At 38.9% G+C, this 15,464-nt stretch overlaps 3 protein-coding genes across 14 annotated transcripts in view; 1 reads left to right on the top strand and 2 right to left on the bottom strand.

Moving 5' to 3' along the window:
* Window positions 1-2,948, bottom strand: part of LOC144322345 (uncharacterized) — a 142,379-nt gene extending 139,431 nt beyond the window's left edge. For 5 of the 10 annotated variants that reach the window (XR_013387997.1, XM_077912273.1, XM_077912275.1 and 2 more), the window contains exon 1: window positions 2,322-2,946. Coding sequence is in view for 5 of the 10 variants with exons in the window: in XM_077912273.1 (XP_077768399.1) it covers window positions 2,322-2,786 (465 nt within the window). In the remaining 5 variants the exon portion in view is untranslated. Of the gene's footprint in view, window positions 1-2,321 lie in introns of all 10 variants that reach the window. The other 5 variants (XR_013388001.1, XR_013388000.1, XR_013387998.1 and 2 more) reach the window with 2 other exon arrangements.
* Window positions 1-15,464, bottom strand: part of TZMP1 (transition zone microprotein 1) — a 414,174-nt gene that overhangs the window by 384,277 nt on the left and 14,433 nt on the right. For 2 of the 3 annotated variants that reach the window (XR_013388002.1, XM_077912279.1), the window contains one exon: window positions 14,597-15,348. The exons of the other annotated variant lie outside the window; for it this stretch is intronic. Coding sequence is in view for 1 of the 2 variants with exons in the window: in XM_077912279.1 (XP_077768405.1) it covers window positions 15,241-15,348 (108 nt within the window). In the remaining variant the exon portion in view is untranslated. Of the gene's footprint in view, window positions 1-14,596; window positions 15,349-15,464 lie in introns of those variants that run through there. 3 annotated transcript variants of the gene reach the window in all.
* Window positions 2,658-14,685, top strand: NDUFB6 (NADH:ubiquinone oxidoreductase subunit B6). Its single transcript, XM_077912277.1, has 4 exons — window positions 2,658-2,964; window positions 6,226-6,318; window positions 10,567-10,611; window positions 14,493-14,685. The coding sequence occupies exons 1-4, from the start codon at window positions 2,785-2,787 to the stop codon at window positions 14,559-14,561; spliced, it is 387 nt and encodes a 128-aa protein (XP_077768403.1). The 5' UTR covers window positions 2,658-2,784; the 3' UTR covers window positions 14,562-14,685.

Raw genomic sequence — 15,464 nt, 5'->3', positions numbered from 1 at the left:
TATTTTTATTTTTTTAAGTAGCTGCCATACCCAATGTGGAACTTGAACTCATGATCCTGAGATTGAGAGTCACATGCTCTACCCACTGAAATGTCAGCAGCTTTACATCACCCCTTCTTTTAAGACTTTTTTTTTAATTTATTTTTTAAAAATATTTTATTTATTTATTCATCAGAGACTCAGAGAGAGAGAGAGGGGGGCAGAGACACAGGCAGAGGGAGAGGCGGGCTCCATGTAGGGAGCTTGGTGTGGGACTCCATCCCAGGACTCCAGGACCACGCCCTGGGCCGAAGGCAGGTGCTAAACCACTGAGCCACACAAGGATCCTCCCTCTTCTTCTTTTATTAGGTTTTTATGCTTCTTTAATTAAATTTTCCTTCGTCAACTATTTTGTTACTCTAAGATGCAATTTATATAGAGATGCCAGAAAAGTGCTTGATTTTTCCCCTTCACTTAACAGTTTTCAAAATAATGAGTTGGTTCCCTAATACCATCCAAAAATGATCAATGGGTTGTTTTTCTTTTTTTTTTAACTTATTATGAACTAATGTGTGTGAACCTATTTGATATTTTCATTCCACTGAAATCATTATACTTACTGATGCTCAAATTATTTTATCTTTGACCAGAGGAAGTCTATTTAAGTTGGTTCCTGAATCCTTTTGACATGAACCTGTCTTTAAAATTTTCCCTGCTTTCTGCTAACACAAGATGTTCCTGGCTTCTTTTACATTTCTATAACTCAGACATGGAATTAGCTATTTCTCTAAAGCAGTGGTTCTCAAAGTGTGATCTGGAGACCCCTCCGAGTCCCTGTGATCCTTTCATGGGGTCTGTGAGACCAGAATTATTTTCCTACTAATACTAAGATGCTTGGCCCTTTTAAATTTTCAGTCTCTCACAAATGTATATATAGTTTCCCAAGGGCTACCTGGTGCATGATATTATGACTGAATATAGAAGTGGTTTTAAAAATTCTGCTGTCATTTATTGGCCCAGACAAAAATGTAAAATGATGGCCCTCTTCTCACAAAATAATTTTTGTTAATGGATATTTTGTTATTTTAAAATCTGTTTTAATTTCTAACGCAGTAAACATCAGTAGGTATAACCCATGCACACAAAAGCTCTTTGGGATCCTCGATAGTTTTTAAGAGTTTAAAGAAATTTGAGAAGCAAAATGTTTGAGAACTGCAAACATCTGCAGTTCTCAGGAGTCCTGGCTCCTTCTAATGGGAAATGGTATTTAGAAATCACAATCTAGGAGCTAGATATGTTCATCGTTACTGGATTGGCCGTTGTTTTGGGGCCATTTCAATGGGCAGAGCTAGGATAAATAATAAATATGTTTAAAGATAAAATACATCATGAGTTGTTACTGAGTCTCTCGATTCAAATTCAGGACTTCAAAGTTTTTACTTAAAGTCGTGCAATTTACATTTGTGTCTCGTTTCTCCTATTAAAATAATTCCAGCGTAAATGTTTATTTTCAGTGTCAGATTAATAATACCACCACTACCAACAATATAATTACCTAAAACAGTTTAAGATTCTTTTTTGGCAGTTCCTTTTTCTTTGAGGTGTCTCTCTCTATACAGATGTATAGTAATTTGATGGATTAAACTAATTGAAATGGTGTGTGTTCTGGAGGTTATGCCATGTAGCAGATCAGTTAGATTCATGTATTTTTACTTTTGATTTCTAGAGGAGATTTTGTAAATTTAATTGTTTTATAATAAAATGTTTACATTGCTTTAGACTAAATCGGTTACATAGGATATATTCAGAGACGCCTACCTTCTATCCCTGTCTCCTCTCTCCTATTCCCTTTCCTCCCCTACTGGTAGCATTTTAAAACAAAACAATAGTTTCCTTCCTTTTATTTTTAAAATATAAGCAAACATATATGTATATTTAGTATTACTACCACTCTTCTCTTTTGGGATAAAAGGTAGCATACTATATACACTTCCCTCCACTTAGTTTTCTTTCACTGAATATATTCTAGAGATCATTCCACGGTTGCATATAGAGCACCTCATTCCAGTGTTGCACCATAATTCATTCAACCAGTCCACTATTGAGGAATTTGGGGATAATCTCCAGCATCTGATTGTAAATAGTGCTTCAGTGAATATGCCTGCATATTCTTTTCATATTTTTACCACCGTATCTTTGGGATAGAGTCCTCGACGTGGGATTGCTGGGTCAAAGCATGAATGTGCCAAATTCTGTTAGACATTTAGCTACTCTTTCTGCCTCCGCCGTCCAGATGAGGGAGCGGACTGAGACTGCCCAAGGTCACTTTACTAGTTACTCACACAGCTGGGGGCGTAAACTTGGAAGTACCGTCCTCCGCATTCTCCAGGTCGGGGGAAGAGGAGCACCAAGGCGGGCGAGGGGCTGAAGAATCTGCATTTGGACCTCACATTCATCGGATCACACCCTCGTCCTCCCAGGGCCGAGCACGCCACTCCGACCTGGGACCTCCCCTGCTTCCTTCTTCCGGTCACGCGGCCTCGCCTTCTCCCACAGCTAAGACGCGCCGCCACCCCGCTCGCGGGTAATCGCCGCGGAGACACTGCGCAAGCCCAGCCGCCGCGCGCAGATTGCAGCCGGGGCAGGGGCAGCGGCAGGGGCAGGGGCAGGAGCGTGGTGACGTCATAATGGCGCGCCGCTCCCGGCGTCCTCGCAAGGTCGCCTCGGAGCGGGGCTGGCTGCGCGCCTAAGTGACCTGACGCTGGCCGGGGACGCGCCCGGTCCTGCCTTGGTGCCGGCGGCGACATGGCGGGGTACACGCCAGACGAGAAGCTTCGTCTGCAGCAGCTCCAACAGCTGAGAAGGCGATGGCTAAAGGACCAGGAGCTGAGCCCCCGGGAGCCGGTGCTGCCCCCGCAGCGGGTGTGGCCTATGGAGAAATTTTGGAATAAGTTTTTGCGGGACCAGACCCCCTGGAAGAACGTGGTGAGTGAGGGGCCTCCCCGGCGCTGATGCTCGCGCCCTGCTGCGACCCCCAGCCTGGCTGCTGGGCGCCTCCTGCCCGTTGTGGCCACACCAGGGACTGACATCACTCTGGGCCGGCAAGGCCAGGCGGTTCCTTGGAGGAGAACCAGGTTCAACCGGGACTTAGGCTTAGCAGGTTCGCTCACTTGTCCCGAGAGTCCTGGGCTGGAAGCTCTGGAGTTCAGGAGCACTTGGAGCTTTGGCAGAGCCCTGCCCTGTCGCTGTCAAGTGTGACGAGAAGGAGGCGACTCTTTTTTTTTTTTTTTCCCATTTGTTTTTATGGAAGTTCAATTTGCCAACAGAGTATAACACCCAGTGCTCATCCCATCAAGTGCCCCCCTCAGTGCCGTCACCCAGCCACCCCCGCCCCCCGCCCACCTCACGCACCCTAGGTTCGTTTCCCAGAGTTAGGAGTCTCTCATGGTTTGTCTCCCTCTAATTTTTCCCACACAGTTCCCCTCCTTTCCCTTATAATCCCTTTCGCTATTTCTCATATTCCCCATATGAGTGACACCATATAATGTTTGTCCTTCTCCGATTGGCCTACTTCACTCAGCATAACACCCTCCACTTCCATCCACATTGAAGCAAATGGTGGGTTTTCGTTGGTTCTAATGGCTGAGGAATATTCCATTGTATACATAAACCACATCTTTATCCATCATCTTTCGATGGACACCGAGGCTCCTTCCACAGTTTGGCTATTGTGGACATTGCTGCTAGAAACATCGGGGTCCAGGTGTCCCGTTGTTTCACTGCATCTGTATCTTTGGGGTAAATCCCCAGCAGTGCAATTGCTGGGTCGTAGGGCAGGTCTATTTTTAACTCTTTGAGGAACCTCCACACAGTTTTCCAGAGTGGCTGCACCAGTTCACATTCCCACCAACAGTGTAAGAGGGTTCCCCTTTCTCCACATCCTCTCCAACATTTGTGGTTTCCTGTCTTGTTAATTTTCCCCATTCTCACTGGTGTGAGGTGGTATCTCATTGTGGTTTTGATTTGTGTTTCCCTGATGGCAAGTGATTCCGAGCATTTACTCATGTGCTTGTTGGCCATGTCCATGTCTTCCTTGGTGAAATTTATGTTCATATCTTTTGCCTATTTCATGATTGGATTGTTTGTTTCTTGGGTGTTGAATTTAATAAGTTCTTTATAGATTTTGGATACTAGCCCTTTATCTGATATGTCATTTGCAAATACCTTCTCCGATTCTGTAGGTTGTCTTTTAGTTTTGTTGGCTGTTTCTTTTGCTGTGCAGAAGCTTTTTATTAAGTCCCAATAATTCATTTTTGCTTTTGTTTCCCTTGCCTTCATAGGTGTATCTTGCAAGAAGTTGCTGTGGCCAGGTTCAAAAAGGGTGTTGCCTGTGTTCTTCTCTAGGACTTTGATGGATTCTTGTCTCACATTTAGATCTTTCATTCATTTTGAGTTTATCTTTGTGTATGGTGTAGGAGAATGGTCTGGTTTCATTCTTCTGCACGTGGCTGTCCAATTTTCTCAGCACCATTTATTGAAGAGACTGTCCTTTTTCCAGTGGATATTCTTAAAGAGGCAAATCTTTGCTTAGGTTTTGCAGAATGATAGAAGGATTCACTTGAGTGAAAATTCTGTAACTTTAGTTATTTAAGAACACCTATCTGCTTTTTAAGGTTGAGGTTATAGAGGATAACACTACACTCAACTACTAGAAGACACAAGGAGCCTCTAACTGGTCATCTAACCCCATGTGATCACCATAAAAGATGGTGGTATGCTTAATGAGTAATATTCAAGAACCACCTTTCTGAACTACCACTATGTACTTTTAACACACTGTTTAATTTAAAAGTGACATTTCTGGGCTTTACACTACAGAAAGTCACTCATTTAAGAGCTGTCTTTATTTTCAGGGTCTCTGGACATTTTCTTAGGTCATTAAATTACATCAATTTAAGTGATGAACACTCTTATCTCAAAATTGCTTTCAACAAGCCACGACATTGACTAATAATAATGGTAGTGACACTATTAAGTAACACTTGAGTACTTACTTTCTGCCCTGCATTTTGCTGAGGGTGTGACATGTGTTACTTTATTTAATTCTTTACTTCTGTAAGGTAGAAACTACTCCAAATCCTTAATTTAAATGTGTAGTAGAAAATGAGACCTACAAAAATTGAGTGATTTATTGGTGGTCACAGAGTTAGGAGTTGAAGGAGTTCACATTGAGATCCAAGTGTATCTACTTTCTTACTGTGCTACCAAGTCTTGTGCAAATTTTTCTGAGAAAGTGGTATTAGATACTTATTTATGGTGGTAAAATTAAACTCTAATTCAACTTTGCTGTCACCTTTTGTATCCCTGACATTATCCCTGACATTGTTGATTTTGGCAGCTACTGGTTGAAAGCGGACATCCCACCCAACAGCCAGTGATATAAGGAAGTAAATAATTATTTTAGTCTGTTTTTCCATACTTTGAGTTAATTTTCCTTCTATAATCATATATACTATAGCACCTAGGGTCTAGTTATCCCTGGTAATATAGGTACGTTTCAGTCAAATTGGCTGCCTCATGAAGGTTCCATTTTTAGTTCTATTTTACCTTTCTTTTTAAAAATAGTGTACTTGAAAGCATCTCAAAGTGAGCTTGGAACACCTCTATCTATTCCAGTATGTAAAACGTTCTTTTTCAAGCTTTGGTGTGCTCAGGGTTGTGCCTTATACCTAGAATGGTGCAAGTGATGTTGATTGTATCTGAAATTGGTAAATTAGGGGGTTGACTTTATCTGAAAAATTCTGTAGGTTTGATTATTCTAATTAAATTGGTTAAAGTTATTTTTTCATTATTTATGCCATGTTTATCTTTAGTAAACTTATAATAAGGACATTTTAAAAAGTCTTTAAAATACATACATATATGTATATACATGTCTATGACATACATATCTATGACATACATATCTATATCTATATATATATATCTATGAATACCTTACTGTAGCTTTGCAAAATAGTAATTGTCTTGAGCCTTGTTTGCTCTGAACTCTGTAGGTATGCCCTAGCTGGTCCTTTGTTTAATAAAAATACTTAAATGAGTGAGGTTACTTACAGACTGTAAGGAAATATATAGCAAGTAGACATTTAAAAATAATCATGAAATTATTATATCATTGATGCATTTTTTCTGCCACAAACATAAAAAAATGAGATACCTGATCATGTATGTTTCTTTTCTCCCCAGATTTACAAGGTATACCGACACAGTATCTTTGCTTTTACTCATGTACTTATACCTGCCTGGATTGTTCATTATTATATCAAATATCATGTGAATGTAAGTATGTTTTAAGTATGTATTTTTCAGAGTTATTTTTAATATTGTACAAAATTATTTCCTATGTGGGCATGCCTTACCCTGCTTTACTTAGTGGAAATAATCTGCCACTTAAAACTGATTTTGAAAAATAAAAACAAACTGATTTTGAACTACTTTCAATAAAATAGTTAAGTAAAAGTTTTATTGAAACTTAAGGAAAGTGTGGTTTTTAATTTAATTTTATTTTTTTTAAGTTTTATTTATTTATTCATGAGAGAGAGAGAGAGAGAGAGAGAGATAGGCAGAGACAGGCAGAGGGAGAAGCAGGCTCCATGCAGGGAGCCCGATGTGGGACTCGATCCTGGGACTACAGGATCATGCCCTGGGCCAAAGGCAGGTGCTAAACTGCTGAGCCACCCAGGGATCCCTGATTTTTTTTTTAATTAATCTTTATATTAGTTTATTACAACTTGAAGTGCATTTTCTCATAAAAACAATGTTTAAATGATCAGAATGAAATCAACCTCATAATACTAGTGTAAACTTGGGGTTCTAAGTAGGAAGGGAGCAAAGAATTTCTGCTCCTTTTTTGAGCATAGATATGATACAGGATAAAGTCAAAATAGACAAAGGTTATCTTTGTTATCGTCCCATTTCCCTTCCCTTCATTCTGATTTTTCACCATTTTCTTTCTTTAGAATCCAGGATGTCCAAAAGCTTGAACTTTGTCATGGGAAGATCTTGCATGTGGTGATTAAACTGAGGCAGTTGCCATATTTTAAAGTCAAGGGATAGTCTGGTATAGGTGTTGGATCCAAGGCAGGGTGAAGAAGGAGTACATTTAAGGGGGCAGTGGTGGCTGCCCAGCATGGAGTGTTGTAATCCAAACCCATTCTTATATCCAGTGAGGTTATTAGGTCCCAGGGAGAGGTGGATGTTGGGGGTGGTGGTGGTGAGTATACCTGTTTGAAGAGCAGCAGTGGTAGTAACCTGGAGTAGGATATTGGAACCTGAGCAAGGGGAAGAGGACATCTGTAAGAAGGATGGTTTGGGGCAATGATGGAGTGGCAGTCTATAGTAAGATGTCAGGACCTGAATGAGGAAGCTTTGCATTTTTCAATAAGAGAGTGAGTTGATAAAGTGCTATATTTAGGAAAACATAAAAAACATTGATATGATGGGGGTAATTGAAGGGAGGAAAGTACTGATGTGAGGTAAATCAACTAGAGACTGTTGCAGTTTAATAGATTTTAGTTGATGAGAATCTGGTTAGGGTGAAGATAGCAGAAATGAAAAAGAAGAGTGAAGCCCGAAGACTTTTTTTTTTGTATGACAAGCATCTTATTTTTAAAATTAATTTTATTTCATTAAATTGCCAGAACACATTGTTTAAGGAAGACAACTCAAGTTAAGTTGGGAATGAAACCAAAGTTCAGAGGCAGTTAATGACTATAAAATTTTTAGTCTTGGAAGTTATATACATAGGGTTTTGGAAAGGAGTAAATTTGTATAGGAGCATGTGCTGTCAGCATCAGTATTAGGGATGTCCAAGTGGACATGGCCTGTCTTCTATGTTAGAAACATGAAATTAGTGGAGGCTGGTAGGAATTAGTGTTGGAGTTTAGTGTTTTCACTTTATAAACCAACAGAAAATCTTCCTGCAACCATTAAAGAGGGCTAACAATTTATATGTCTGAGGGTCAGAGGATAGTTTGTTTCTCTTGTTAATGGGCTTGTGCAAAATTTTATATTTATTTTCACCTGCAAGTCCACAGGCTATTTCATAATCATTATATGTCTGTTATTTTTTTACTGTCTTAACATGCAAGACTCTAGAGAAGAAAAATCTATTACTACTGTAAGTGCAGTTTTTTTTTAAGATTTTATTTATTTATTCATGAGAGACAGAGGCAGAGGGAGAAGCAGGCTCCTTGTGGGGAGCCCAATGTGGGACTCGATCCCGGGACTCTGGAATCACCCCTGAGCTGAAGGTAGACACTCATCCACTGAGTCACCCAGGCAATCCAGTACAAATTTTTATTTTTTTAAATATCCAAGAGTGGTTTTTATGTTCAGAAAGAACTGTCCACAGTTACCTGGAATATAAATTAAAATTCAGTTTCAAATTTAAAAAATCTCCTTTTTTCCTATTCTTTATATTCAGTTTAAAAATTCTGTTAAATTACTTATACATCTAGTAAAATATGAGCAGTCTCCTTTGTTTGTTCTTATTATCTTTGGAGTAATTCAAGTTGAACTCTCCTAAATTCCACTTACAAATATAATCATATTCTCTTACATGTTTTAAGCTGTGTTTAGACATTTTATATTTATATGTTGAATTTTGTTTTTAAGCATTTATAGGGCAAGTTAATGACACTAGGAAGCAAAATCTTTTTAAACTTATGGTCACAAGCCTCAATCAATTATGCAATTTAACTAGAATCCTAAAACTAATCTTTTAGAACCTCTAATTGCCAGATTGATTACCTTAAACAATACAAATGTTCTAAATAACAGAATATATGGATTGTCCTGGTATTTTAAGAATTTATTAAATTTGACATCTGTTTATTCTCTAGGTTTAATCTTTATTATATCTATATTTAACTAAATTTTTCTAGAATTGGAAAAACATCTTCTAAGAGAAGTAGATTTAATAAGGTGCTGTTACTGGTTTGACAATTAGAGACTTTAATGTAGTTGCTTATCTGAGGGAGTCATACTTCCAGGAGATTTTTCCTGAGCCACAGATGGACATAATTAGCTAAAGGTTTTAATGTCAATAGAGGTCCCAAAATTTCTCCCTTACCTTATTCCTTCTCTGGATTTGGGTAGATCTGCATCCTCATTTATGTTGTAGCCAGTTTGCTTCAGTTAACACCTTTACTGACTAATTGAATTTTACATTCTAGGGACATTTCAGTGTCTTCTTGCCTCTGGCCCCAGTACTTCAAAGACATTTTAATGTATTTACATTGTATTCTGAATTTATTTCCTGCTTGTGGCTCCAGTTTGAGTCTTAAATTATGCCAATCATCTTTTAATAAAATTTTGTTCGTGTGATATCGTATGCAGATGTGTATGCTTAATAAATACATTTATTTAACAAACATTTTTGGTATCTCTTGTGTGCAAGGCACTGTTCTAAACATGGGGATATAGCAGTGAACAAAGCAGATTGAGTCTCTGCCCTCATGAAATGTTTATTCTAGTCTTGAAGACTGGCAATAAATAAGGAGGCATATAATGTTATAGGGGGTGATAATCTATAGAAGAAAAACTAAGCAGGGTAAAAGACTAGATATCTCTGGGAAAGTGCTGTTTGAAAAGAAACATAGGGCAGCCCAGGTGGCTCAGCGGTTTAGCGCCGCCTTCGGCCCAGGGTGTCACCCTGGAGACCCGGGATCGAGTCCCATGTCGGGCTCCCTGCATGGAGCCTGCTCTTCCCTCTGCCTGTGTCTCTGCCTCTCTCTCTGTGTGTGTCTCTCATGAATAAATAAATAAAATATTTAAAAAAGAAAAGAAACATAAATGAAATAAGGATATGGACCAAGCAGATATCTAAAAGAACATTTCAGGTAGAGGAATCATTTCATATAGGGGCCCCGAGGCACAAGCAGACCCAACTGATTGCACTAATAGCAAAGGAACTACTTTGGCTACAATACAGAGAGAGAGAGAGAGAGAGAGAGAGAGAGAGAAGATCAGATAGCCAAGGGCCAGATTGTATTGGGTCTTAGGTATCATAGCAAGGACTTTGGTTTTTGCTCTAAGAATTCTGAAACTTTGAGCAGAGGAGTGGTCCATCTTAAAAGAATCACTCTACTCTGCCATGTGGAGAGTAGACTAAGAGGGCATGTGTGGACACCAGGACACTAGTGGATAAAAGAAATGATAGAAGCTTGAATAACGGTAGTAGTACTAGGTAGTGAGAAATAGTTGGATTCATGATATAATCTCAAGATAGAAACAACAGCATCTGCTGAGGAGTCAAGGTTTTTGGCCTTTCAGACTAGGAGAATGAAAGTGCCATTTGCTGCAATAAGGAAACATTTGGGGGTGGGGGAGATTACAAGCTGGACCTGGTTAAATTTGAGATGACTACTGGTGATAGCCAAATAAAGATCTTGAGTGAACAGTTGAATGTAGGAGTCTGGAGTTTGGTGAAAGTTTGGGGCTTAAGTTAAAAATTTGGGATATGATCTATTTTATTTTAGAAGACAATCTAAAACTGTAATTAACAGAGCATTACTTTTATTGCAGGCAAAACCATATGCCATTGTTGAAAGGAAGCCCAGAATATTCCCAGTAAGTCCTAATATATCTGATTTTTCTTTTATTACTTTTCTCTCTTTTTCTCCCTAAGTGATCATTAAAGTGCTCCTTTCTCTTGTCATTATAAGTTTGTTTTGTACATTCTTGTAAAAAAAAAAAAAAAAAAAGGAGATACTGTAAGGCAGCAGTTACAGTTGAAAATGGGAGGTGGGCATATTTCTTTGGAAGCTGGCTGTAAAATTTAAATGACCTTTATAGTCCTAAAGTGAACTGAAGATACCAACAGTTTTTTACTGGTACCCTGTTTCATGTAGGGTTGAGGATTTAGGGCACTAGCCTGAGCAGACACTTGAGCATGTAACAGCAACTGAATTCCTCTGCTATTAATTCCAAACTGTCATTTCTAAGGGCAGTTTGACATTAACTTCTCCATTTGTGGATTTTATATCTGTTAATGTGTACTTTAAGTTTTGTGTTTGAATATGTAAGCTATTATCCTAATTTAAAGTTGAATCTTTTCAGCATTAAAAGATTACATAGTGGGATCCCTGGGTGGCGCAGTGGTTTGGCGCCTGCCTTTGGCCCAGGGCGCGATCCTGGAGACCCGGGATCGAGTCCCACATCAGGCTCCGGTGCATGGAGCCTGCTTCTCCCTCTGCCTTTGTCTCTGCCTCTCTCTCTCTGTGTGTGACTATCATAAATAAATAAAAATTAAAAAAAAAAAAAAAAAAGATTACATAGTCATCAGTTGGTATTTTTACTGGTTGTTTGTGAGGTTATTATTTAAGAATAGCAAAATACAGATTAGGTTCTTGTCTTATTTCTAGTCATAGGTAGATAATGAACTACCATCAATCTTTAAGTCCTGTGACTTTAAAAAGCAAAACTCAGTGTTGGTTCTTGCTTCAATCAAATGACATGGTCTCATTAATCCATTATCATCTGCAACAGAAGGGAACTTTAGGGCAAAGCACCAAAATCTACTAACCCTTCAGGTGGACCTCTGCTTTAGGAATTAGGGGATTTCTTCTATATTTTGTAGCATATAATTGACATGTGTCAGGGCCTTGGTAGTCTCAAAATAGCAAATTATCATACTGGTTTCACCAGTTGAGTAATTTATTTAATCTTCCATTGAAATAATTATCACTTACTTATTTTGCCATTGTGTTCAAAGGAAAAGAAAGTGAGGCTTTCTTTAGAAGACCACAGTGATCCCATAGCATTTTGCCTAGTCCTGTATTTTTTTCGCCACTCTTCTTGTTTCTGTGCCATTGACCCTTTGAGAAACTTCCCCTGTGAGGACCTAAAGAATGCTCATTTGTACATATATTAGAATAGGATAGGCAGTAACAAACCCTCAGATCTCAGTGGCTTAACAAAACAAAGGTCTATTTCTTATTGACATCTTAGACTGATACACATCAGGTGATCTCCACAATCTTATAGTTAATGCCATCTAGCCCATGAGGCTTCCAAAGATCATGTTAAGGCAGAGTGGGTTGAACATCTCAGGAGGATTTTAAGGTCTAAGCTTGGAACTAGCTTAGTGCATCACTTCTCTTCAGATCCTATTGGCCAGAACTCATTGTCATTGTCACATAGATCTATGTGCTTTTTTTTTTTTTTTTTTAAGATTTTATTTATTTATTCACGAGAGACACAGAGTCAGAGACATAGGTAGAAGGAGAACGCAAGCTCCATGCAGGGAGCCCAATGTGGGGCTCGATTCCGGGACTCCGGGATCATGCCCTGAGCTGAAGGCAGACGCTCAACCACTGATCCACCCAAGTGCCCCTCTATGTGCTTTTTTTAAAAATATATTTCCCAGCCTACTATGCCTGGAGTCTGTGCCCCAGTCCATCCTTCTAATTACCAAATAGTTCTTCGCTTCCTTCTCCCCACACATATAATATAGTTCTTTCTCTACAGGGAAATCCGAGTCCTGTACCTTCGCTGCAACCAGCCCCAAATGCAGGATCTCCAGACATTGTACAGTAGTGTCTGCCAGGGTTAGATGTGACTTCTTTTGGAGATCTGAGGGTCAATGAACTAAGAAGGCCAGTTTAACTGTATGCCCTGTCTTCCCCTCACTGCCCCCAAACACACCCATTGCTCAGTGGTGGAATTCGGCAAGCAGTCACTAGTTCTTGGCATTCCTAAATCCCAGTGGTCAAACATCAAGGCTCCTAACCGAGTGCAGTAAGGTAGCTGAATGGGCACTGATTTTGTTTTCTGGAATACCTTTGTTCATTGTTCTTCCTGGCTCCTGGCTCTGTCCATCCAGGGTTTGGGGTTTTTGTTTTTTTTTGTTTTTTTTTCTTTTTCTTGTCCATTTTCAACCCAAACTGGACAAGCCAAGATACTTCCTTCACTTATACCTCATCTTCACGTAAAAATACTGTCCATTTTCAACCTAGACCACGTCTAAAATGGATACTGGGAAGCATGTCCTTCTTAGGGTTGGATAGCCTTTAAAATCTGCCTCCTGCACACAGGGTTGAGTGCCAGAGGTTGTTTTAAGCTCAAACATTCAAAGACTTTTGTTGCCTATATGTTTATTTGATCTAATTCCCACAACAGTTGGTAATTATGTAAAGAAAAATACTTGATGGGAGTCTGTTTGCTTCTAGTCAGTCTCACATGCATCTGTACTTTGTGTAATTGCCAAGTTCTCTCATTTCTTTGTACTCATACAGCTGCCTCTTTAACTCCATGGAGTTATATGGAAGATATTTGAAGAACTGGTTCAAGATCAGTCTGAACTTTGCCATAGGACAGAGTCCTTTTGTTTGGGTTTTATTGGGCTTCTGTTTCTCAATATGTCTTCATTGTTAGCTCTTAGTTTTTAGAGATTCAGAAAGTCTTATTTTCCAGTACTGCAAGGTCCTGAATTTTTTCTTCTTTCCACTTTTGTATCTCCTCTTAAATCTGCCTCTTCTTGCCTGAGCTTATATTTCTTAAAGTACATTCCCAAGGTAGCTAGTAGTAGTCAAACATACTATAACTTTTTTTTAGCTACTTCTCCCAGAACCTCAATTCATTAGACACTTTGCTTCCAAGTTACTACTGCCCCATCTTTTAGCCTCCAATTCCAGCATCCTTGCCTCCAATGTTAAGCCAGTGCCATTGGTTTGATTTTTATTACAGCAGCATTAGTACCACTTTAAGGTAATGCTAACTGTAATGCTAACTGTGTAACAAATTACTCCCCAAATGTATAATGGCTTACACACAATAAAAGTCAAGGAATGGCAAGGGTGGGGTTGGGGTTATTTCTAGTCTACCCAGTAATTCATAAGACTGTTAGGCTCACAAAATCTGTCTAAAACACAAAGCTGAAACTAAAGCTAAGTAATTTGCCTAAAATGATACAGCTTCCTAGAGAAGGTTCCAGAATTCTCACCACTTGATTCTGGCTCCAAAGCCCATGCCCTTTCTACCATATACATTGTATCTAGGTTTGAAAAGATAACAGTGAACCAGCTACCCAGGCAAAGTTTGCATTCTGTCTCTCATATCTGAGTCAAATAGTAAACAGGTGGGAATACATTACCTCCTTCTATTGGACTGAAGCTGTTTCCTCATAACTTTTTAGGGTTTTTCCTATTTCTTGAGGCTATACAAAATAAACATTATCTCTTTATCACCTATGAAGACCACTTTCTTGCTCCTCTGGAAATTTTGAGTGAAACTTCCCCTTATACTTCCTTCACTTATACCTCACCTTCACGTATACTTTAATATTCTGAATATTGCTCATCTTTGGACAGCTTCTACTTTAAGTCTCTTTCAAAATGTGAATGCCACAACTGAACCACATTTTCCTTGTGAGATCTGACCAAGTGAAACTATCATCTCTGCAGGCAAGATTTTTTTGCTAATGCATCTTTGTTTTTTGTTTTTTTTTTTAGGGTGATATAATTCTGGAGACTGGAGAAGTAATTCCACCAATGAAAGAATTTCCTGATCAACATCATTGAAGATTACTTTAAGATTTCAAAGGCATACAAAAAAATTTCAAAGGCATATGAGGCCACGTTTATTGATGCATTACTGTATTTACTGAATATATTTTCTGGAAAAGTAATAAAGTTTACTCTGAGATCTGTGTGGTCTATTTCTTCACAAATATTGTACAATTTGCAACTCTTTGAGTTATTTAACAATAAGTAAAAACTGGACAAGCCAAAAAAATATGAGTGATTACCTTTTTCTGACCATTCTTGACTTGAAAAACAGGATGTAGAAAGTAGTCACATGCCAGTTTTTTTTTCTTACATGGTACTTAATCTTATGTGAAGGTATGCAACAGAATGAAATGTTGCAATAAACAAGTATAAGAACAGCAATTCCACAGACTGTTTTAAAGAAGACTAAGGCATTTTAAGAGGTACTTTAGAAGCTCTAGGTTGAAAAGCATGTCATTCCATCTATGGTCCAGTACTCAACATGCTGTCAGATCTAGGTTGGTTTGTTTTATATAAGAATGTAAAAGAAAACCTCTGTGAGAATTAGATTGGTGGTGATTATAAAGGACTACGCAAAAATAAATTTATAAGCATCGCATAATGGATTTTACTTTATATCTAGACACGTGCCAGGGAAGCATCAGGTAAAGAACTATGTGAACAGCATTAAATCCAGAGGAATTACAAATATTCATCCCCAAGATCTGTCTGGGTATTCCTTGCTTAGCTGTCGTCGTGCAGCTACTGTCGATGCATAGATGACATATCCCCAGGAGAGCAATACGACTGCGAGGAGCAACTAAAAAAATGCAAGAGAGGGAATAAAGGCCAAGAAAATTACGTAAGTGATAATTCAGTTCCCTCCCTCCCCCCGCACCGACAGGTCGCCGAGGTGGTACGTTGCTAAGGTGAGAA

This window comes from Canis aureus, chromosome 10 (genome assembly GCF_053574225.1).
Source record: "Canis aureus isolate CA01 chromosome 10, VMU_Caureus_v.1.0, whole genome shotgun sequence".
NCBI classification, from domain to species: Eukaryota; Metazoa; Chordata; class Mammalia; order Carnivora; family Canidae; genus Canis; species Canis aureus.
The sequence above is the reverse complement of the archived record's forward strand: the minus strand, read 5'-3'. Positions and strand labels throughout refer to the sequence as shown.

What these genes read in the sequence shown, in the direction of transcription:
- NDUFB6 (XM_077912277.1), top strand. Translation starts at nt 2,785, where the DNA reads ATGGCGGGGTACACGCCAGACGAGAAGCTTCGTCTGCAGCAGCTCCAA. An exon ending in AGACCCCCTGGAAGAACGTG is followed by an intron (nt 2,965 to 6,225) that starts GTGAGTGAGGGG and finishes TTTTCTCCCCAG; the next exon opens with ATTTACAAGGTATACCGACA. An exon ending in GGAAGCCCAGAATATTCCCA is followed by an intron (nt 10,612 to 14,492) that starts GTAAGTCCTAAT and finishes TTTTTTTTTTAG; the next exon opens with GGTGATATAATTCTGGAGAC.